Genomic DNA, 23,378 nt, shown 5'->3' on the forward strand with positions numbered 1-23,378 from the left:
CCACTCTCCCCATTTTTATTCAAGATAATACTGGAGGTCCTACCCATGGCAATCAGACAACACAAAGAAAGAAAAGGTATCCAGATTGGAAAGGAAGAAGTTAAACTGTCACTGTTTGCAGATAACATGACATTGTACATAAAAAACCCTAAAGAATCCACCCCCAAACTCCCAGAATATCTGAATTCAGCAAAATTGCAGTATACAAAATTAATACACAGAAATCTGTTGCATTCCTATACACTAACAATGAGCTAGCAGAAAGAGAAACCAGGAAAACAAGTCCATTCACAATTCCATCAAAAAGAATAAAATACCTAGGAATAAACCTAACAAGGAAGTGAAAGACCTATACCATGAAAACTATAAGACACTCTTGAGAGAAATTAAAGAGGACACTAAATGGAAATTCATCCCATGCTCTTGAGTAGGAAGAATTAATAGTTAAAATGGCCATCCTACCTAAAGCAATCTACAGATTCAATGCAATCCTTATCAAAACATCAACAGCATTCTTCAATGAACTAGAGCAAATCATTCTAAAATTCATATGGAACCACAAAAGACCCCAAATAGCCAAAGCAATCCTGAGAAGAATAAAGCAGGGGGGATTATGCTCCCCAACTTTAAGCTCTACTACAAAGTCAGTTATCAAGACAATTTGGCACTAGCACAAGAACAGGCCCATAGATCAATGGAACAGACTAGAGAGCCCAGATATAAACCCATGCATATATGGCTAATTAATATACAATAAAGGAGCCATGAGTATACAATGGGGGAAATGACAGCCTCAACAACTGGTGTTGGCAAAACTGGACAGCTATATATAAGAGAATGAAACTGGATTACTGTCAAATGCCATACACAAAAGTAAATTTGAAATTGATCAAAGACCTGAATGTAAGTCATGAAACTCTTAGAAGAAAACATAGGCAAAACTCTTCAATATAAACATGAGCAACTTCTTCATGAACTTATCTCCCCGGGCAAGGGAAACAAAAGTAAAAATGAACAAGTGGGACTATATTAAACTAAAAAGCTTCTGTACAGCAAAGGACACCATCAATAGAAAAAAAAGGCCTACAGTATGGGAGAATATATTCATAAATGACATATCCAGTAAGGAATTGACATCCAAGATATATAAAGAGCTCATGCACCTCAACAACCAAAACAAATAACCTGATTAAAAAAATGGGCAGAGAATCTGAACAGACACTTCTCCAAAGAAGAAATTCAGATGGCCAACAGGCACATGAGAAGATCTCCACATCGCTAATTATCAGAGAAATGCAAATTCAAATCGCAATGAAATACCACCTCACACTAGTTAGTTTGGCCAACATCCAAAAGACAAATAACAACAAATGCTGGCGAGGATTTGGAGAAAGGGGAACCCTCATACACTGTTGGTGGGAATGTAAATTAGTTCAACCATTGTGGAAAGCTGTATGGAGGTTCCTCAAAAAACTAAAATTAGAAATACCAGTTGACCCAGGAATTCCACTCCTAGGAATTTAAGAAAACAGGATCACAGAGTCAAAAACACATATGCACCCCTATGTTTATTGCAGCACTATTTACAATAGCCAAGATATGGAAGCAACCTGTGTCCATCAGTAGATGAATGGATAAAGCAGATGTGGTACATATACACAATGGAGTATTATTCAGCAGTAAGAAAACAAATCCTACCATTTGCATCAACATGGATGGAGTTAGAGGACATTATACTCAATGAAATAAGTCAGGCGGAGAAAGATATCTACCAAGTGATTCCACTCATGCGTGGAGCATAACAACAAAGCAAAAACTGAAGGAACAAAAGACAGCAGCAGACTCACAGAACCCAAGAATGGACTAACAGTTACCAAAGGGAAAGGACTGGGGAGGATGGGTGGGAAGGGAGGGCTAAGGAGATTAAGGGGCATTATGATTAGCACACACAACATAGCAGGGGTGGGCGGGGGCACCGGGAAGGCAGAAGAGAAGTAGCGATTCTATAGCATCTTACTACGCTGATGGACAGTGACTGTAATGGGGTATGTGGTGGGGACTTGATAATAGGGTGAATGTAATAGCCACAATGTTGCTCATGTGAAACCTGATGGTAAGATTGTATATCAATGACATCTTAATGCAAAAAAATTAATTATTGCATCCATGAACAGAGATAACTTCCTTTCCAGTTTCAATGTCTTATATTTATTTTTTTCCCTATCTGTTCTGGCTACACTGTCCACTACTATAGTAAATACAAGTGGTTAAAGCAGGCATCCTTGCTTTCTTCCTGATATTAGGGGAAAAAAGCTTTCCATCTTTCACCATTGCATATGATCTTCACTATGGGGGATTTTTATTACTTTTATTATGTTGAGTTAGATTTCTTCTATTCCTGGTTTGTTGAGATTTTATCAGTTAAGGGTGCTGAATTTTGTCAAATGCTTTTTCTGCATCAATGAAGGTGATCATGTGGTTTCCACCTTCATTTTGTTAGTGTATTACATCAATTCATCTTTTTTATTAAGGTATCATTGATATACAGTGTTATGAATGTTTCACATGAGAACACCACGTGATTACTACACTCACCTATATTATCAAGTCCCCTCCACACCCCACTGCAGTCACTGTCCATCAGCGAAGTAAGATGCTATAGTCACCACTTGACTTCTCTGCGCTGTACTGCCTTCCTCGTGACCACCCAATATATTATGTGTTAATCATAATGCCCCTTAATCTCCTTCTTCCTCCCTCCCCAACCACTCCTCCCGACTCTTTCCTTTCATACCTGCTAGTCTCTTTCTGGGAGTCTGTGAATCTGCTGCTGTTGTGTTCCTTCACCTTTGCTTCATTATTATACTCCACAAATGAGGAAAATCATTTGGTACTTGTCTTTCTCCACCTGGCTTATTTCACTGAGCATAATGTCCTCCAGCTCCATCCATGGTGTTACAAATGGTAGGATTTGTTTTCTTCTTATGGCTGAATTTTCCATTGTGTATATGTACCACTTCTCCTTTATCCATTCATCTACTGATGGACACTTAGGTTGCTTCCATTTCTTGGCTATTGTAAATAGTGCTGTGATAAACATAGGGGTGCATATGACTTTTTGACTCTGTGATCCTGTTTTCTTAGGGGAAATTCCTAGGAGTGGAATTCCCAGGTCAAATTGTGTTTCTGTTTTTTTGAGGAACCTCCATACTACTTTCTACAATGGTTGAACTAGTTTACATTCCCACCAGCAGTGTAGGAGGGTTCCCCTTTCTCCACACCCTTGCCAGTATTTGTTGTTGTTTCTCTTTTGGATGTTGGCCATCCTGACTTGTGTGAGGCGGTGTCTCATTGTGGTTTTAATTTGCATTTCTCTGATAATTAGTGTTGTGGAGATCTTTTCATGTGCCTGTTGGCCATCTGAATTTCTTCTTTGGAGAAGTGTCTATTCATATCCTTCACCCATTTTTTAATCAGGTATTTGCTTTTTGGTTGTTGAGGCGCATGAGCTCTTTATATATTTTGGATGTCAACCCTTTATTGGATATGTCACTTATGAATATATTCTCCCATACTGTTGAATGACTTTTTATTCTGTTGGTTTTCTTTGCTGTACAGCTTTTTAGTTTGATATATTCCTCCCACTTGTTCATTTTTGCTTTTGTTTCCCTTGCCCAAGGATATGTTCATGAAAAAGTTGCTCATGTTTATATTCAAGTTTTGCCTATGTTTTTTTCTAAGAGTTATGGTTTCATGACTTACATTCAGGTCTTTGATCCATTTCGAGTTTACTTTTGTGTATGAAGTTAGCAATAATCCAGTTTCATTCTCTTACATGTAGCTGTTCAGTTTTGCCAACACCAGTTGTTGAAGAGGCTGTTATTTTCCCATTGTATGTCCATGGCTCTTTTATTGTATATTAATTAGCCATATATGTGTGGGTTTATATCTGAGTCTCTATTCTGTTTCATTGATCTACGAATCTGTTTTTTGCCAATACCAAATTGCTAAGGCTTTGTAGTAGAGCTTGAAGTTGGGAGCATCATCCTCCCTAGCTTTATTCTTCCTTCTCAGGATTTCTTTGGCTATTCGAAGTCTTTTGTGGTCCCATATGAACTTTAGAACTATTTGTTCTGGCTCACTGAAGAATGCTATTGGTATTTTGATAGGAATTGGACTGAATCTGTAGATTGTTTTAGGCAGGATGGCCATTTTGACAATATTAATTCTTCCTATCCATGATCACAGGATGTATTTCCATTTATTGGTGTCTTCTTTAATTTCTCGTAAGTGTCTGGTAGTATTCAGAGTATAGGTGTTTCACCTCCTTCATTAGGTTTATTCCTAAGTATTTATTCTACTTGATGCAATTGTGAATGGATCTGTTTTCCTGATTTCTCTTTCCCCTAGCTCATCATTAGTATATAGGAATGCAACAAATTTCGGCATATTAATTTTGCATCCTGCAACTTTGCTGAATTCAGTTATTAGGTCCAGTAGTTTTGGGGTGGATTTAGGATTTTCTATGTACAATACCATGTCATCTGCAAACAGTGACAGTTTAACTTCTTCCTTACCAGTGTGGATACCTTTTCTTTGTGTTGTCTGATTCCTGTGGCTAGGACCTCCAGTACTATGTTGAATAGAAGTGGGGAGAGTGGGGATCCTTCTCTAAGTGTTCCCAACCTTAGAGGAAAAGCTTTAAGCTTTTCGCTCTTAAAGATGCTGTTGGGTGTGGGTTTATCATATATGGCCCGTATTGTGTTGAGGTCTTGCCCTGTATACCCATTTTGTTGAGAGTCTTCTCAAGTACATCATGAATGGATGTACATGGGTTGGTTTTTGTATGCTGAATCATCCTTGCATCCCAGGAATCAAATCCACTTGGTCATGGTTCTTATCATTTAAATATGGTGTTAAATTCAGTTGGCTAATATTTTTTTTAGGATTTTTGCATCAATATTCATAAATGGGAGATATTGGTGTGTATTTTTTGTTTTTCTCATAAGGTCTTTCTCTAGCTTTGGTATCAATGTAATGTTGGTCTCATAAAGTGAGTTAGGAATTGTCCCCTCCTTAACTTTTTGGAAAAGTTTGAGAAGTGTTTTTGATAATTCTTTAAATGTTAGGGAGAATTCACTAGTGAAACCATCAGATCCACAGGGTTTTTCATTGTTGGGAGATTTTTTATTACTGATTCAATCTGCTTACTGGTTATATGTCTATATAGATTCAATCTGCTTACTGGTTATATATAGAAATATGTTATATTTCTTTGTGATTTAGTCTTGAAGGTTTTGTCCATTTCTTCCACATTATCTGATTTTTTTGGTGTATAATTGTTTATGCTACTTTTATAATTTTTATTTCTGTTGAAGCAGTGGTAACATCCCCACTTTTAATTTCTCATTTTAGTAATTAAAAATTTTTTCTTAGCCCATTTAGGTAAAGGTTTGTCAATTTTGTTGATCTTTTCAAAGAACAAACTTTTGGTTTCATTGATTTTTTCTCATCGTTTTTCCATTTTAGTATCTGTACTGTAATCTTTAATTTTCTTCCTTATGCTACTTTTGGGCTGTTTGTTCATTCTCTTATTCCTTAAACAGTAAAGTTCACTTGTTGATTTTTTTTAAAGTAAGTATTTCATGGGTTTAAATTTTCCCCTTAGCATTGCTTTCACTGCATTTGATAGTTTTGGTGTGTTGTTTTTATTTTAATAAGTCTCTTGGCATTTTCTAATTTCCCTTGTGATTTCTTCTTTGATCCATTGATTAAGAATGTATTGTTTCACTTGAACAAATTTATGAATTTTCCCAGTTTTCCTTTGTTATTGATTTCCATCTTTATGTTGTTGTGGTCAGAGAAGATACTTAGTATGTTATCTCTCTTCTTAAATCTACTGAGACTTAATTTGTGGCCTAGTATGTGGTCTATCCTAGAAACTGCCCCATGTGCCCTTGAGAAGAATGTGTATGGCATTGCTGTTCTATATACGTCTGCTAGATATAGTTGGTTTATTGTGCTGTTCAAGTCCCGTTTTATTTTCTCTCTGGTTGATTTATCCATTAGAGCGGGATATTAAAATCTCTGAACACTTACAAAATTGTCCCTTTGTCAAATTTTGCTTCATGTATTGCTGGTCTGTTATTAGGTGTATGAAAGTTTATACCTCTTGCTATATCAAGCCTTTTATTAATACAGGCTTTTTGTCTTTCATGACTTTTTTTCTTAAAGTCTATTTTGTCTGACATTAGTACAGCCACCCCTACTCTTGGCTGGTTATGCTTTGCATAGAGCACCTGTTTCCATTCTTCCACTTTTAGTGTATTTGCATCTATAAAGTGATTCTCTTGTAGAGAGCAAATAGCTGGATTAAAAAAAATTATTCTGTCAATCTCTGTCTTTTGTTTTTAAAGTTTAATCCATTTTCATTTACATACTGCGAAGGAGGGACTTACTTTTGACATTTTACTCTTTGTTTACCATATGCCTTATGGGTATTTTTGTCCTTCATTTCCTACATTATTGTCTTGTGTGTGGGTGTGTTCAGTTAATTTTTTCATAGTGAAATGTATTCCCTTCTCAGTTCCTTTAGGGAATATTCTATAACTTTTTTTATGGTTATCATAGGGATTACATTTAACATCCTAACATTATAACACTCTGATTTGGATTTATACCAGCTTAACTTCAATAGCATATGAAAATGCTGCTCCTTTATAATTCCACTGCCACCTCTTTCAGTTCCTAATGTCACAAAATAACACCTTTATATATTGTGTCCAAAACCTTTAATAATTGTTTTTCTTAATGCATTAGTTGATCTTCTAAATTATGTAGAAAGTAAAGTGTAGAGTTACAAAGTAGGGCGACAATATTACTTTTTAGATTAATTTACAACAATTCTCTTATTTAAATCATGAAGAAAACAAAAAGTGGAGTTACAAGCCACTGTTACAGTAATAGTAGAGTTGCCCAAGTATTTACCTTTAATCAGGACTTTACACCTTCATACAGCTTCAAGTTACTGTCTACTGACCTTGCACTTTAACCGGAGGACTCCCTTGAGCAGTCAGGTCTATTGGGAACAAACTCTCTTAGGCTTGTTCGTCTTTCCTTAACTTATCCCTTACTTTTGAAGAATAGCTTGCCAGATATAGGATTCTTGATGGTCGGGCTTTTTCTTTCAGGCACTTTTAATATATATGAACCCACTGTCCTCTGGTCTCTAATGCTTCTGATGAACAACCCATCCACGACCTTACTGACGATCTTCTGTATGTGATGACTGGCTTCTCTATTGCTGCTTTCCAGGTTCTGTTTTGGCTTTTGATGATTCGTTTATAAGGTGTCTTGGTGTGGGTCTCCGAGTTTGCTGAGCTCCTTGGCTGTTTACATTCATGTTTTTCATAAAACTTGGGAAGTTTTGGGCCACCATTTCTTTAAATATTCTCTTCTTCTTCTCAGACACCCACGATGTGTACGCTGATCTGCTAGAGGTGTCCTGCAGGTCTCCTAGGTTCTGTTCACTTTTCATCAATTTTTTTTCCTTCTGTTCCTCCTACTTGATCATTTCAATCATCTTTTCTTTAAGTTCACTCCATCTTCTGCCCTCTTAAAACTGCTGAATCTCTTTAGCGAATTATTCATTATTTTCTTTTTCAGTTCTAGAATGTTTCTTAAGGTTCTTTTTAGGTTTTCTCTCCCTTCATTCCTACTTCCATTTGATTCACACATCATTTTCTGGACTTTTTCCTCATTTTCTGTTAGTTCTTTAGCATTTCTATGACAGGTGTTTCCAATTCTTCACCTGGTAGGTCTCCCACATGGTTGTTCTCAGAGATACTTTGTCAATTATTTTTGTCCATTGAATGGACCAATTCTTTAAATGCCTTGTCATTTTGTTGTTGAAAGTGACATTTGAATCCAGTAATATGGTAATACTGGCACCCAGATTTACCCCCTACCCCAGATTTGCCATTTGCTTTGATTATTGTAGGTTATGTCCATGTCTAGGATCTGCCTGAGGTGTAAACTTAAGGTTTTCTGAGTTTTTCTGAGCCTGCACCTTTCCCTGGACATATACTGTGGCTTCTCTAATTTCCTCTGTATATGGAGTCGGTTTTGAATGTTACACATCATCAATGCCTAGTCATCAATGTCTGACTGTCAAAAGGGGAAAAGGAGCAAATTGAGGGGAGGTAAAAAAATGTGCTGGCCCTTTAAATCCCCTGGATGTTGCTTCTGTTGAGGGACTTGCGGCTGTGTGTGCACACGTGCACGTGCACATACGTGCAGTACTGCCTGCCTGCCTCTGTGTCTACGCCTCCATGATCAGCAGGAGGAATCAGCGATGAGAACACAGATCCCGAGATTTGGATGACAAGGTCCTTGTTCCCATAAGCTGTGCACAAGCTGCTCTAGGCCCGGGCACATGGCTGCCTGCCCTATGGCCGGAGAGCTGTTATTGTGCAGAGCTGATGGAAAGTAGTAACTTAGTGTCCAAGACCTGCCCGGGAAGACCCAAGGCTTCAATAGACTCAAGTTCCCAAATCAGATTCTGCCAGTGGAATTGTTGTCAAGGCGGGGATACAGATTCCTGCTACTTCCTACTTTCTTGTCATCATCCCAGAATCCTTTCCCAGGCGCACATTTTTACGCTAAGGTCATTGGTGGGTTCAGGTTCAGCCTCATCTATTACCAAGTTCTGTCAACCTTCCATTTGATGGTTTTAGTGGCCATTGATTTGTGACTAGATCCATGATTTCACAAAAGGCTGCAAATTAGTAACTTACAGTTCTGCCATATTCTTCTGCCTGTATTAGCTGGAATTCTTTTATGAAGAATTTTGCTCCCAATGATTTGATCGCCTTGAAATAATTTAGAAAGGAAAACTGGATGTATTTTTGTCACGAACTTTGGGAGTCTTATACTTGCTGTGTTTCAATCAGTCATGCTTTTGATGGCAAATTGTTCCACATTACACCCAGGAGAGGTCTTTTATGCTGGCTTCCAAGTGCCTTAACCATAGCCCCATTATTCAGAGTGTTTCTTTGGAGTTCCAGGCCCTGCCTTCTAAATCTGAAACCAGGCACTTCTCCAAAGATCCCTGGCTCCTTTTATTGGGAAATGCCATTCAGACCAAGATCTGGGCTTTGAGGTGGAGATACAAGAAAAGGCAGGTCCACAGCCCAGGCTGGATCATGATGAACTGGTAGAGACCTGGTGTATCTCCTTCATATCCAGGGCTGCCTTTCCACTGTCAAAGCCTAGGACCATTCGCTACCTGAATCTGTAATGAACGAGAACCTGGCTCACAGGTTGATCGCACCCCTGCAGGCTGGGCTCAGTCTATTCAAGTCAAGTCAAAGCTGCTGGCCAAGCATTCCCAGACTCCCCCCGGGAAAGGAGACTAGGCTGAGGGAGGCCTGTGGTTACCTTCTGGCCTATCCTGATGCACCTGGCTTCACGGTGTCCCAGCCTCACCTACAAATCTAATCATGGAAGCCGGTGGACACCTTGATTGCATAGATGTTTCCACCTGTTTCCCCACCGGAATTCATGCTCCTTAAAGACAAGGACCTCGCTTATCTTGCTCAGTCTCTCTCCCACTTCCATGTTATAGGGCCCAGTAAGTACTTGTTGACAAATGAACTGAAGGCACTGTGTCTTTTTTACTAAAAAAAGGCCCAGCGACTTAACTCACCTGAGCTCACACAGCAGAGCAGGGGTTAAAATCACTGGGCTCCATGCTGGCTGTCTCCAAGGCGGTCCCGATCCCCCGCCTCCCTGCCCCCAACTGCTTCTGGGTCCCAGGGATGCCCAGGGGCTGTGCAGAGCATGCTAGCCCCTAGCACCTTGATTGGACAGGCCTGCAAGGACACTGTCATACTGGCTACTCCCAGAAATGCTGGGAGCACCTCCCAGCTCTGTCTTGCCTGGTTCGGCAGGGGACGTACCTGTCATTGAGTCAGGGAGGCAGCTGGGTGACCATCCTCATTAGGGCATCCAAAAAAATAGGAAATGCACCCCCTCTTCACAGGGAGGAACAGAATGCTGAGGGATTGGGAAGCTTACCTAAGGTCACAGTGATTCAGGGACAGAGTCCAAGCTCCTGATTCTTAGGCACAATTTGGCTCCACTGAGCTGGGAGATGCTCCAGCCAAACACAGGTTGGAGTAGGAAGGCAAGGAGAAAGAGGTTGAAGGAGAGAGGAGAGGGTAGCAGGGAAAGCATTTCAACTCCGAATCTGCTTAATGAAAAAGGTGGTCAACCAGCAGGACGCAGACTTGTTAGCGCGGAAGGCTGTCAAGAGAGCGGCTGCCAAGAAAGCCCTAGGAGCTGCCCTCCCCCCAGCAACACGCTCGATCCATTCTGTGCCGGGGCCCTGCAGCCTGTCTCGGCAATCTCAGGGGGACAGTTCCAAGGGGCTGTGTTTCTCTGCAGTGAAGTGTCGCACTGGGGACTGTGACATCAGCCCGAGAGCCAGAGGAGGAGGCCCTTCCAACCTCGGAAGCAGGCAGAAGCTCTGCTCTTCTCCCCACCAGATGGCAGCTTCCTTGGAGAAGGGACATGTGGCCCTGCCTCTGAGAGCTGGGGATCCAAGCAGCACCTGGGCACCAAATGTCCCAGTGCCCAGCCCTGTTCTGTGGCCTGAACCTTTCCCAAGTCCCCAGGTCTGCTCCTCTCCAAGGGCTTCCATCACCTGCTGCTGTGTGGCAACCGCTCACCTCGGTGGCTGAAGAGCAGCTGGCACTTTATTTGCTCATGATCCTGTGGGACAGAGTGTGGACTTGGTTCATCTGAACCACTCTGCAGGTCCCCCGGGTCACGTGCATGATCTCCTGGGGGTTCGGGTTCCACCAAGCCACATGCATGGGCCTGGTGTTCCGTGCTAGCTGTCAACCAGGCTCTCTTGTCGGGTGGCGGAATTCTCAGCAGCAGCAGAAGGCCCTCTAGTGCCAGGTCATGCTTTCTAAGGTTCCACTGAGCAAAGCAAGTTGATGAGCCTGTGGTCAGGACAACTGAGAACCTGAGGCACAGGCACTCAGAAGCCCGACTCCTGGGGCCATTACGCCAAGACTTTCCTAACCAGAGGAGTCAGAGAGATGAGGTCATCAGGGCCAGCACTAGTCAGGGCCACCCAGGGCTGATGTCACCCCTGGCCTCAGAGTGCCAACGACAGTGTTCACTGGGCACCCATGGGCCTCATGTCCCATGGGCTGCTGAGGAGACAGGAATCACACTCTGGGCAGGGCGGCCTCAGTGGCCGGGCAGGATTTCAGCAAGGGCCTGGAAAAGGACATGGTGGAGAGGCAGCGGGTCCACTTTGCACAGCCCAGAGCTGTGGGCAGAGGGTTGGGGAGACAGAAGAGGAACAACCAGGGCTCAGCTGAAGACGGCTGGGTGACAGGGCAACTCAGCCCTGGGGACCACCGAGGGTTCGGGGCAGGTGCTCTGCTACAACGCCTGGGAGAGGGCCCGAGAAGCCTTGGAGATGCAAGCTGCCTGCGGGGGGAGGGCATGCCCCCCAGCCAGGGCACAGCACAGCACTGAAGGCAGCAAGGGACATCCCGGCTGTGGCCCTTAGGCCTGGGACCCAAGCCCGTTGGGAACTGGGGGCCATGCTCACTGCACCTGGCCAAGTGGGGGCTCGGGGGGAGCCGACTAGTTGTTAAGTACTCCGCCGAGCTCCACCTGGCCTGCCCCAGCCCAGCTCAGCCCATTTCCCAGCAGCAAGGGCAGCAAGGCCCAGAGTTCTGTCTCAAGGGTGGCTCGCCAGGGTCCCCGGCCCACCTACTAGCTGACTGACCATACACAGGCCCCTTCAACTCTGGCCTCTGTTCCCTCCCCGGGAAGCAGGGGCTCACCTAGTTGTCAGCACAGAGCAATCTAAGGGCTCAGGACAAGCATGGCAAGGGACTGTCAGTGCCGGTTACAGTCCCCCAGAACATGGGGTGGAGGACAACTGCTGTTAGCTTTCCAGTGTGAACACACCAGTTACCAGCACGTGACTTACCTGTGTGTTAGGAATGAGTACACACGCACTGACAGCGCGCGGTCCACAAATCCGATACAGGCAGAGCACGCCGTCAAACCCGCCAAAGACCACAGTGCACGGGTGAGCCTGGAGGCAGTGTTTACAGACAGGAGGAGGGCTCCGGTGAAGCGGCGGGAGCTGCCCCCAGGGAGATGCCAGCAGCGCGCACACTCCCACGCCTGCCACAGCCGAGTGAAGGGGCCCCCAGCCATCAAGCGACTCTTCAGCACAAGGCCACTGGGCTGGGGGAAGCGCCTCCACTGACAACCTTGGCTAAGCTTCCCCTTTGAAGAAGTCTTCCTCCTGGCTTCTGAAGAGGAAACAGGCCTGGGGTGAAGGGAGTGGCCAGTCACTGACGCCGCCACTGAACCACGCGGACTGCGGCAGCGTCGAGGTCTCCACGGGTGGCTCCGTGGAGAAGCGGGCCACACGTGTTCCCAGGCCCGACCAGCATGTTCCAGTAGTCCAGCTCAGGCAGTGTGTTCTTCTCTAAGTCTTGGTTCTTCTTCTATAAAACTGAGATGACAGTCCCTACATATAAGGTTGCTACGAGCCCTAGGTCACATAATGCATGTTTGGTCCCTAGGGGACAAGGCAATTGTCAAAAACTGAGCAATTATGACTAAAAAACACAAATAATTTGCTATACATGATTATTCATAATAAAAGGCTTAATTATTACTCAACCTACTTTTTAATCAAGTACCACAATCCACCAAATGCAAATGAACATTGTGACACAAGGAGCTTTGCAGGACTAGAGGCCCCTTCAGCAAAGCCGCTCAGCATGAATGTGGGTGAGAGGTGAGGGGCCCCTGTGACCACCCAGACCGAGGCCAGCTGCACACTCACGGGGGCATGTCCAGCCTGCCCTCCCGCCCTCTGATCTGTAGCCAGACCCTCTGCTGGCAGCCCAGCACCAGAAGCCTTGGGAACCAGCAGCACTGCAGGCCTGCAAAGTCCCTCTCGCTAACTGTCTGCAGTGCCTGCAGAATGTGGCTTCTCTAATCTAAGCCTTTTGAGCAGCAACCAACATTCACTAGGCTTCTACCCAGTGTGCGGATCACCACAGAGCCATATGAAACTCCAACATCCTCCACTGGAGGGGGAGGAAACAGAGCTCCAACTTGACTGCGAGGGGGCATGTAAACCACAGGGCCTGCTCAACGCCTGGGCTGCCTGTCACCTCCTCTGGGAAGCCCTCCACAAGCAGACCCCATGCAGGATGATCCCTTCTCACTTATCTGAAAAGCTCTCCCCAGCTGGTGTCTCAGCAGGAAGATGCCTGCTCAGCCTGTCCAGGCCAGGACACAGAACATTTGCTCACGTTATTCATCGGCCATCTCTCCGATAAGGGGGAGGGGGCGGTGACGTACAGAGGCAGAGACCTGAAAACCAGAATCCACACAGTACTCTTCAACCCCGCTCCAAGCGTACAATCTCCAGATCTCTAATTGGAATTCATTCCCCCCAGGACTTCGGCAATTGATACCCAAACAGCTCAAGAAACAAGCCAGAAGTCCAGGAAACCCCAAGTCCCCACTCACCCGTCTCTGACAGCCTGGGAGCTGGCATTGACCCCAGCCCTTACCCTCACAACTGGCAGAAGCACAGGGGCCGCAGGCCTGAACTCCTGCTGCTCAGAGCCCCTGACGGCCCCATATTTTTTTCACCAGCACCCATGGGCCTACTGCGGCCAGTCTCGGGCTGAGCTGAGTGGGAGTCCTTACTGCCAGGGCCCGTGATCGATGAAACCTCAGACCCAAGTGTTTATTACCAAGACAAGTTGCCTCGTTCATGGCAGATGGAAGGAGAACCTCTACAACCCTGTGGGAAGACAATAGGGGCATGTACCACCAGTAAACTAAACCATTTCCTGACCCAGAAATTCCAATCCCTGGTATTTATTCTAGAACTACACATGCTTGCAGGCAAAATTTACAGTCTGCTGATATTATAAGTAACAATTCAGTGACCGTCAGTTGACAGCGGTTGGAACAAGCTGTCGGTCATAACTGGAGTGCTAGCACGGAGCCAGGACCTACGAAAGGGGCAGCTCACACATACGTGGTGATGCAGAAGTGGAGTGAAAAAAGCCAGGCACGCAGCCAGGTACAGAGTATGTGAATTATATGGAAAAACGATTCTTTGTACATGTGCAAGTGAGCATGCACACATGGGATCCTTCTCCCTGGAAGGACAGGAGGGAACGGGCAACACCGGCTGCCTGTGGGCCACAGGAAGCCAACAGGGGCTATGTTTCAGCCTGTGTCTTCAGTACCAAGAGTGTTCACTGGTGCCCATTTAGGGGAATGAATGAACACGTGACACCCTTGCTCTGTAGTGTGGTGCAAGGGTATAAGTGGAAGGAGCCCCAAGAGCAGCCTCTGCTGATGGTGGGGGTGTACGCTGCGCAGGACCTCAGAGAGAGGGAGCGTGACTGCCCCAGGGACAGGGCATGGAGGGAGGCATGGTCGCACAGCATCCCTGAAGCAGGCCCTACTTGGCTTAAGTCAGAAGGAAGGCTGTGTTTTCACAGATGGTAGAAGCTGCACTTTCAGCAGGAAGGGCCAGATGGTGGGTGGTGGGTGCAGGGAGTGGGTGAGGGAGAGGGGAGGAGGCCGGGGCACAGCCAGGTGATGCCAGGGTCTCCCTTTTGGTGACTGGAAATGTGTATATCTGAGGGGAGGGCTGAAGGGGAGGGGGGAGCACATGGAGCTGAGCTCCAGCACTGGGCAAAGGCGCTGACAGCCCCGGGCCAGGGAGGACAGCTGGTGGGAAGAGACCAGGGCACTTCCAGGCCCATGACTGGGCTCAAGCTTCTTGGGTGAGTGGGAATGAGGACCCAGGTGGCTGCCCTGGGGGTCAGTTCCATCCAGCCCAGGACCAGAGAGTGAGCTGGGGCGGCCTGTGCCCTTGTCTAGGCTCCAAGCACGAAGCAGCTGCCGCTAGGAACAAGCATGGTCTCGATCTGCTGAGAAGGAAAGGGATCCCCCAGGCAGAGCGCCCCATCTCTTCCGTCTGAGAGGCAGCACCCAGCATGGCACGCAGCGCCCAGAGGTACAGCGGCAGCGGCCGCAGAGGCAGGAGCGGCACCTGGGAGCAGGGGGCGCCTCCTCTCAGCTCACACGTTCGCTGGATAGTCTCGTGGCAGTGCCGCAGCCTTCTGCTAGTCTAGGTCGGTAAGTGCCCCCAAGACCTGTCCCCTCAACAGAAGGTACCAGGGCTATGGCAGGCCTGGTGGGGAGAGAAGTTCTCACCTGTGTGGTCCTGGCCTGGATTTCCCCCGAAAGCACAGCCTACAGTGAGGGTCTGTGGGTAAACAGTGTGATTTTGAATGTGATCCCAGCACAGGGCAGGGTGAGGAAAAGTGAGACGGGGTGCATTTTTTAGTTGGGTACCATGTGGGCTGTGAGAAGCCCTGCAGAGCTGCCTCCACAGAGAGGATGCCCAGCCCCTGTGGTGCCCAGGGCCGCCCTGGAGCCTGAACGCCCCCTGCTGCCCACATGAGATGCCGCCAGGGATACCTGCCTGAAGCCAGGGCTGTAGCAAGGGCCCAGAGGATGGAGATGGGGCACAACAGGTGACCTGTAAACACCTGTCCACAGGTGTTCCTTCCTTCCGGCTGGCAGGAAGAAGCCTAGACCTGCGCTCCGCCCGCGCCCTTGACGTGGGGCCCCGACATAGCTCCCGCACTCCTGACGGGAGCCAGGCCAATGTGCGCGCGGCAGTCAGACAGCCTCTTCCTTAATACCTCTGTTCCTTCTCTCTCCTTATTCCTCTGAGCCAACAAAGGCCACGCCCAGACAGGCAAGCAGCGCCGACAGTGGGCACCCCCTAGCCGGGACGCCCCTCGTCTCCGTGGCCCCCCGGCATGCTCTCTGGCTTCCCTTCCTCCTCCACTGACTGGCAGGGGAGCCCGGGGGTCGGGCCTCGGCTCGGGCTCCTTCCTGTTCTGCATGAGTCGCCTCTGCAAGCCGCACACCAGGCTCTCAGCTCGGCCCTCCTCTCCTAGGTGCTGCCCACGTGTCCCATCCAAGGAGACTGTACCTCTTCCTCCCTGCAGGCCCTGCAGCGCTGAGAACAGCGACCACAGCACCGTCCTGTCTTCTGTCCCGGACAGGAGTTCTGAGAAGCGTTATGTGAACCCCACTTGTACACAGTGTGAAGTCAGATACATGGAGGGATGTCATCAGCCTGTCTTACATGTGGTCCGAGGCAATGCTGGATCTGCAGTCAGGCTTTCACAGCAGTTATCTAACCGGCTGTCAAGGAAGGGCCACAGAGAGCCAGTGGATGCTGGGAGCGCCCTCCAGGCTACCCTGGGGGGCTGACCGCAGCAACAAAGGCAGTGGGCTTGCCTCCTCACTGCCCCATCCGGGGCTGTCAGAGGCCAGCATTCAGGTGCCAAAGACTGGATATGCTGAAAAGAGAAAAACCACTACTGGGAAAAAGAATTCGCCCCAGTGGACCTTTACATTTAAACCCTCAGCGACGGCAAACTTCCCAAACTTACGCACCTCAATCTGACCCCAACCAAATGATCATACATAAGAAAGCAGTTCAGGCAGAGCTAAAGGCTAAAATCAAAAGGCATCCGGGGCTGTACTTCCCCAGGGCAGGGCTCTGGGGAACCGATCCATTCAGGATCTTGAGGTCCAACACAAAAGGCAGGGGAGCACCCACTTTGTATTAGGGTGTGCTACTGCTCTGGTGGGGGCACAGAAAACTGTCTTGTGTTTCATATTTTATTACATCAATGGCTTGACAATTTTTATTTAACTTGAGCAAATATTGGAAATAGAAAAATGAATTCTGCAGAATTTCACAAATAAAATTTCCAATGTCCGCTAACAAATGTTCTCAGTCAGTGGCTGAGCAATTATAATGCTATGAACATTCACCAAATGAATGTGCTGAAGTAGAAAACAGGCAGAAGAGACATTAAAATATTACTTACAACAGCATTATTACAACATTATTTTCTTTAAAATTTCAACATGGATTTTATCACTTCAAAAGATATACAGCATTTCCATTATATTTGCAAACTTAACCTTATACATCTTTTAAAATCTTGAAAAACTTGAAGCAATCTAAAAAGCACTTAGCAAAGTGGATGGGTCTACCTGATGGGATACGATCTGCTCCGTATGAAGCCGTTTCGGGAGAAGGTGGCTGTAAACACCCGTCTCACACAGCATGCATAGCCTATACATAACGCTGCTGCAATTGTGCTTCACTCTAATTAAGAAGAGCTGCAGCGATCGGGGGAGTGGCCAAAAGAGGATCTGTGTCTGAGCATTGCACAAGATCACCAGGATGCAGATGAGCTAAATACCTCGAGTCAACTTGAGGCGAAGTTTCACTTGCTAGTAAAAGCTTCAATCTGGGTCACTAGATTCAGAAACAGGCCAGACGAGAGAAATGAGGCTCTCCTTTGCTCACACAAGCAGGGGTCCAGTTAGTGTAATGCACTGTTCGGCTTATTTTTGGTATGCGATTATACCAATAGTACATCTGATATTTAGAAAGACAAAAATAGGGCAGAGCTGAAATTTAAAGTGACAATGAGCACACTTAAATAGTGGTGTGTGGTATTTGAGGAAACTTCATATACACAGAAAACAACTGCTTAATTAGTCCACCACAGTAAGCTTTTACAAGTCAACCACTTTTTCATCTTCATTTTTTGATTAGAGGTCTATGCTATCAAAGTGTCTTATAGGTTAAAAACTATCAAAAACCATTTTGAGGAAGTGGTGTCTTGGTGGCACAGATATACCGAGCCAATGCAGTGGGTGTGTTACACTAATCTCTGGCTCCTGACACCAGCACCTGATTGTGTACCAGTATGAACCGAATCGGCACAACTCAGGCACGTTACTTCCTGGATAGAAGAGCTATATTACAGAATCGATCACTGTTTCAGACCAGTCAACACAATATTCAAGTAACAAGGTGTTTAAATGGATAAGTGACAAAAATTTTACCTAACACTTTACACACCTACATAAAATTAAATAGAAGAGACTTTTAATGCATCTGCAGTACAATTTATATCTTTTAGAATTTCTAAACTAAAAGTTAAACTATCATTTGCTTCAATGGTACTATATTTTGCACAATAACTTATCTCAGGTGAAATTTTCCAAAAAATATATATATAATCATAACATTCACATTGATAATTTTTAAGAAGACAAAGCTTACGTGAACATTGCATCCGAAGCGGTTGTCACTGTGGACCCTCACATCCAAGCAGACCTGCTGATACACCACAGTCTTGATATGTTAAAAAGGGTCTTCACATAAATAAGACCAAACCACTCAGCTTTTAAAGCTCCATGATTTCTTGGATTTACAACATCATCGAAAAGACAGTGTAATGAAGCAGTTTAAAACAGTGCTATCTTACACATGGAACCACAGCAAAGGCCTGCAGGCAGACACCTATCCTTTCCTTCTGGGAAATGACAACCACGCACCCCTTCGCCTGCAGAGAAAGCCGAATCCAAGTGTGCCAGCAAGGCGCTTCTCCAGGACTGGCTGAGTGAGGGGACAGCACAGCACTCACAGGCCTGGTGCTGCCAGGTGCCTGCCATGCTTTGCACAAAGAGCAGCACGCTTCCCAGCGGCCAGAAGGGATCCCTTCTTGAGGAACCAGCCTGGGCGCAAAGAGAGGGGCAGACCTGCAGACAGACACAGCGAGAACCTCCTGCTGCAAACTGCCTACTGCCTCTGTGAAGAGGAAGGTGGTCTTGAGAAAGAGCAAGGAGACCCTAAAGCTTCAGTTTCTGTCTAGCGTCCCCTTTAAGTGATGTGCAAAACTCATGCCACCTCCTCCTCATGTTTTTCCTGCCATTTTCGCATGGCAGGCTTATGATTAAAACAAAAACAAACCCTACATGGTTACTAGTGTTATTTTGTTATCCCTGTCCAGGCAGGAACAGTGAGCTGTGACCTCTGACCCTCTGATGCTCTTCACATGCTCTTACTTGACCCACACACACCTAGGGTGGGGACGGAACGGTGAAAGTCAGGGAAGTCCCTGTTCACTCCCCATTTGAAGGTCCTTTCTCCAGATACTAAAAAAAGCAGCACAATTCCAAAGAATCTAGGTTTCTAGCTGAACCTCTTCCTAAAGAGAAAATGAGCTGACTTAAAAAGAAAAAAAAAAAAAAAGCAAGGTCCCGGGGAGCCAAACACATTAAATTCTAATTGCATATTTTAAATTCTCACGAATTCTGTTTTGCCTTAAAGCATGGGTATTTTTTTCTTTTTGGTATCGAAAGCAGGAAAAATATTTAAATGATGCAAAAAACAACCCAAAAGCTCCCTCCACATGTCTAGTGTAGGCTGGACTGACCATGGCACAGCAAACAGGTTCCATCAGAGTGCAGTCTGACAGTCCATCTGCCCTCAGCTCCTCAGCAGGTCCGTGGTCGGGCAAGTGAATAAAAGCGATTCTGGAAGTCTCAGGACATTTATTCGAAATGTTAACTTGTTTGCAGTCCAACCACGGCTTCCCCTAATGCCCTGCAGACTGTTCCCTTTCAGCCTGGTCTCACAGAACCAGCACCGACCCCCATCCAGCCCTGTAGCACTGGGGGGAGGGGGTGCGGTGTGATCGCCTCAGCACACATGGGACACACAGGATGAGTGGAAGGACACGTAAAAGGCCACACAGCAACAGGGCGGGAACTGGCCACATGAAGCTCTTACAGAACCATCGCCGGCTGTCCTAACACCCTTCATCAGCTGACCCGACAGTCAGAACCTGCCCTGTCAAAACCCGCAGCCAGTTCTCCCAGCTCCTCATCTGAGCGATGTCATCTTTGGCAAGCAATAAACTTTGCAGAAGAAATAAGACACTAGAACAGAAAGAGGATTGATAACATGGTTGCCAAAAGGAGAAGGCACCAATTCCAAATGTACAAGCACCAGTACAGTGGCACAGACCAGACCTCTTGGAGTTGGTTGGTGATGGCCGGAGTGGGGGCTGCGGGCCGCCAGGAAAAGCTAAGGTGGCACCCATCCTGGGGCCACAACACCGAAAGCTGAAGGCAAGTGTTGAGGGCCACGTTCCCATTAAGCTACAGTGTCTCAGGATAGCTGCTGTGTCTGAACTTCCTACCACTTGGAAGAGGAGGAGGGAGGTTTAAGCCAAGTGACTTTATAAACCATAATTATGCCCTATGTTTAGGGAAATGTGAGTTGTATCAGGATGTTTGGCACGATAAAGGTTATAATGCAGTCTGCCAATATATCGTGATTTCCAAAGGAGCATGATATCACTTAGGTGGGTGCCTCAGAAAAGAACAAGAGAAACTTCCTAGAAGGCCAACAGGGTCACAGTCACTCTGAAAATTACATTATGCACAAAGTAGAAACGGCAGGCCATGCAGGAACAGAGTCGTGCCCTCTGAGTCGGCTACCTGTTCTGAAGCTGCTGACGTGGAGAGCTGCCATCGGTGGGGCTCAGGAACTCCAACTGGGAGGTGGGCCCCGGAGTCAGGGGGGCGAGCAGGCCACGAGAGCCCCCAGCACTAGGCAGGGTGAGCGCTGCGCCAGACTCTCTGGGAGGCGGCGCCAACGTGGAGAATGAGCGGAGACTTAAGGCAGATGGAGCACAGGACTGCAGTGTATATGCCTTTTTTGGTAGCAGCTGCTTGTCCACAGAGACGGGATGCAGATGGCTAGGGGAGGCCTTGTGATACCTGATATCCCGGGTGACACGGTCGCCCACACCGAGTGCTCAGAGCTGCCAGGGTCTCTCATGACGCAGATGCGTATCTGACATCGAGAACAGAAGCAGCCTGAGGAGAGGAGAAAAAAAAAGAATCGAAGAGCGGGAACACAATACAAACTCTGATTGCGGCGCCCTGATGGAGGAACGGCGGTGGCCCGCCCGACCTGTCCTGGCAATACACGGACCGCAAGCCATGCGCGCCTGGGAGTGCCAAGGAACACGCCAGGCCAAGGTGCCAGGCAGAGGCAGGTCGGAGTGTGGCCCCTGCAGCCAGACATCTCGGGCTAAAATCCTTGCTCTGCTGCCTTCCAGCTGTGTGCCCTTCCGCAAGTCGCCTCTTCCTTTCCAGCTCCCGTCTCTTCACTGGCAGAATGGACACACTAATGGTGCCTGCATCGTAAGGTCAGATATGAATCCCCGAGAGGGGCATTATCAGCACAGAGCTTGACAAACAGCAGTGACCACGTGCCCGCACTGGCTGGAGGGGATGCCACGGCACCTATCCATTCAACAAACACAAGTTCCGGCAGCTTAAGGGCCCCAAAGGCATTTCCTAACTCTCCTGTTCTCCAAAACCGACTCAGACCCAAGCCTCACGGTCACCAAGAGTCTCCATGCTCACTGCTCCCCTCGTGGTGTCTGGTGTCTTAATGCCGGGGAAACACCCGGGCTATGACTCCCGCATCGGGGAAGAGCTGCTCTGTGGGGAAGTCACAGTCGGCAAGACCTACAGCTGGTCAGGCCCAGAGGCCTCCCCGCACCAGCCACATGCACAGCCACCCGCGCTGTCAGTGAGTCTTCATCTCTAGGCGGCCATTTCAGCATTCTTGTTCACCCTTTATGACCCCCACCCTGTGCCCAACCTTGGCCACCTCAGAGAACTCTCAATTTCAAAAGCTCAACCCCCCCAGGTCACCCTCCACTCTCAACCCTGAAGGAAAAAAACCCACAGCTGATAGACCATCATATGAGTGGCACTCCTAGCCATTCTGAGGGCCTCCCTGTCTGTACTGCATAAAGATAAAAGCTGCGGGCAGGCGGGGAAGGCAGGGCAGCAGGACTCCACCTCAGCTGCAGGACTCCACAGGAAAAACAAGACTATGACATTATAAACACCCAAGTTCTGAGCACCGGCCAGACAGTCAAGCAGCATTCCAATGAGCTCCTGCAGGCCCTCGGTGGACACGGAGAAGCTGCAGGCCTCACAGAATAACCTCCTTCTGCTGACTAACATGTGGAAAACAGGAAACCAGGTGCCGGAGCAGCACCACCGGCACTCTAGGAACCTTAAGAAGAAAGGACTGGGGTGGAGGGGGGCCCCTCAAGATGGCAGTGAGTGTAGGGCGGTGGAAATCTCCTCCCAAAACATATATATTTTGAAAATACAGCAAATACAACTATTCCTAAAACAGAGACCAGAAGATACAGTGCAACAGCCAGGCTACATCTACATCTGTGAGAACTCAGCATCTCATGAAAAGGGTAAGATACAAAGCTGTGACCAAGTGGGAGCCAAGCATCCCCCGACCCAGCTCACTGGTGGGAGGAAAACAAAGTGGGGAGGGAGTGGAAGCCCACGACGCCTAAACAACCAGCCCCAGTAATCTGCAGCAGGAGCACAGACACATTGCATGGTGTGCTGGATATCAGCTAAAGTAAAAGTCTGAGATGGAGACTGTGAGCAGGACCCCACAGCCGGCTCCCCTGGCACAAAAGAAAAGCGGGAGCTTTAAGACCCTTAAAGGGAGAAGGATTTAACAGAAAGACCCTTAAAGGGAGAACGGTTTAACAGGTGGACAAAATCGTCCCAGCACACTCAGCCCAGCAGGCTGGAATCTTAAGGAACTTGAGGCGCCCTAAGCCCCTGGGCAGCAGCATAGCTCCCAAGTCCTCACAGTGATAAGCAGCCTGCCACTCATTCCACCTGACCGGCACTCGAGTAAACTGGCTGACCCGCCACTGTTGCAGAGCAGCCAGAAAGCGGACCTGCACACAGCAACCACACAGAGTCTTCTCCCAGCACGTAGCTAACTGGGCCAGACCCAGAGGCTGCCGCGTATATACATCTGCCCGGCACACGCAGAGGAAGCTGGCACAAGGTCAGGAAGGCACGAAGGGGTGCTGTTCTCGCAGGAGAATACAGCCGGTGCATCTGCGACCCTGCGCAGGACCCTAGGCTATCGCCAGAGCTGCCCCACACACAGCAGCATGGGGGATTAACCCAGAGACTGCTCCTATCTACGGGTAACCAGCACAGGCAGTGGAGAAGGGCAAGCGATCAGCAAGCAGGCAGAGACTTTGTTCTCCCAGCTGACACAGGGGCCACTTCCCAGTGATCACTTCTATCACCATGAAACAGCAGAAGAATCTGGTCCAGTCCAAAATCACTCAAACAATGCCAGGTGAGATAGATATAACCAATCTTCCTGAAAAAGAATTCAAAATAAAAGTCTTAACCATGATGACAGAGCTGCAGAGAAATATGCAAGACCAAAGAGATGAAGTCTGGAGGGAAATGACAGAAATCAAACAATCAATAGAAGGACTTAAGAGAAGAATAGATAAGGTGCAGGAGACTGTTAATGG

At 47.1% G+C, this 23,378-nt stretch overlaps 1 protein-coding gene across 3 annotated transcripts in view; it reads right to left on the reverse strand.

The window, feature by feature from the left end:
* Positions 1-13,928: 13,928 nt before the first annotated feature.
* RCOR1 (REST corepressor 1) overlaps positions 13,929-23,378 on the reverse strand; it is a 145,267-nt gene continuing 135,817 nt past the window's right edge. For 2 of the 3 annotated variants that reach the window (XM_036991718.2, XM_036991716.2), the window contains one exon: positions 13,929-20,859. In XM_036991718.2, the coding sequence (XP_036847613.1) occupies positions 20,818-20,859 (42 nt within the window). In that variant the 3' untranslated portion in view covers positions 13,929-20,817. The remainder of the gene's footprint in view (positions 20,860-23,378) is intronic. The other variant, XR_005053988.2, reaches the window with a different exon arrangement.

This window comes from Manis javanica, chromosome 8, assembly GCF_040802235.1.
Source record: "Manis javanica isolate MJ-LG chromosome 8, MJ_LKY, whole genome shotgun sequence".
NCBI classification, from domain to species: Eukaryota; Metazoa; Chordata; class Mammalia; order Pholidota; family Manidae; genus Manis; species Manis javanica.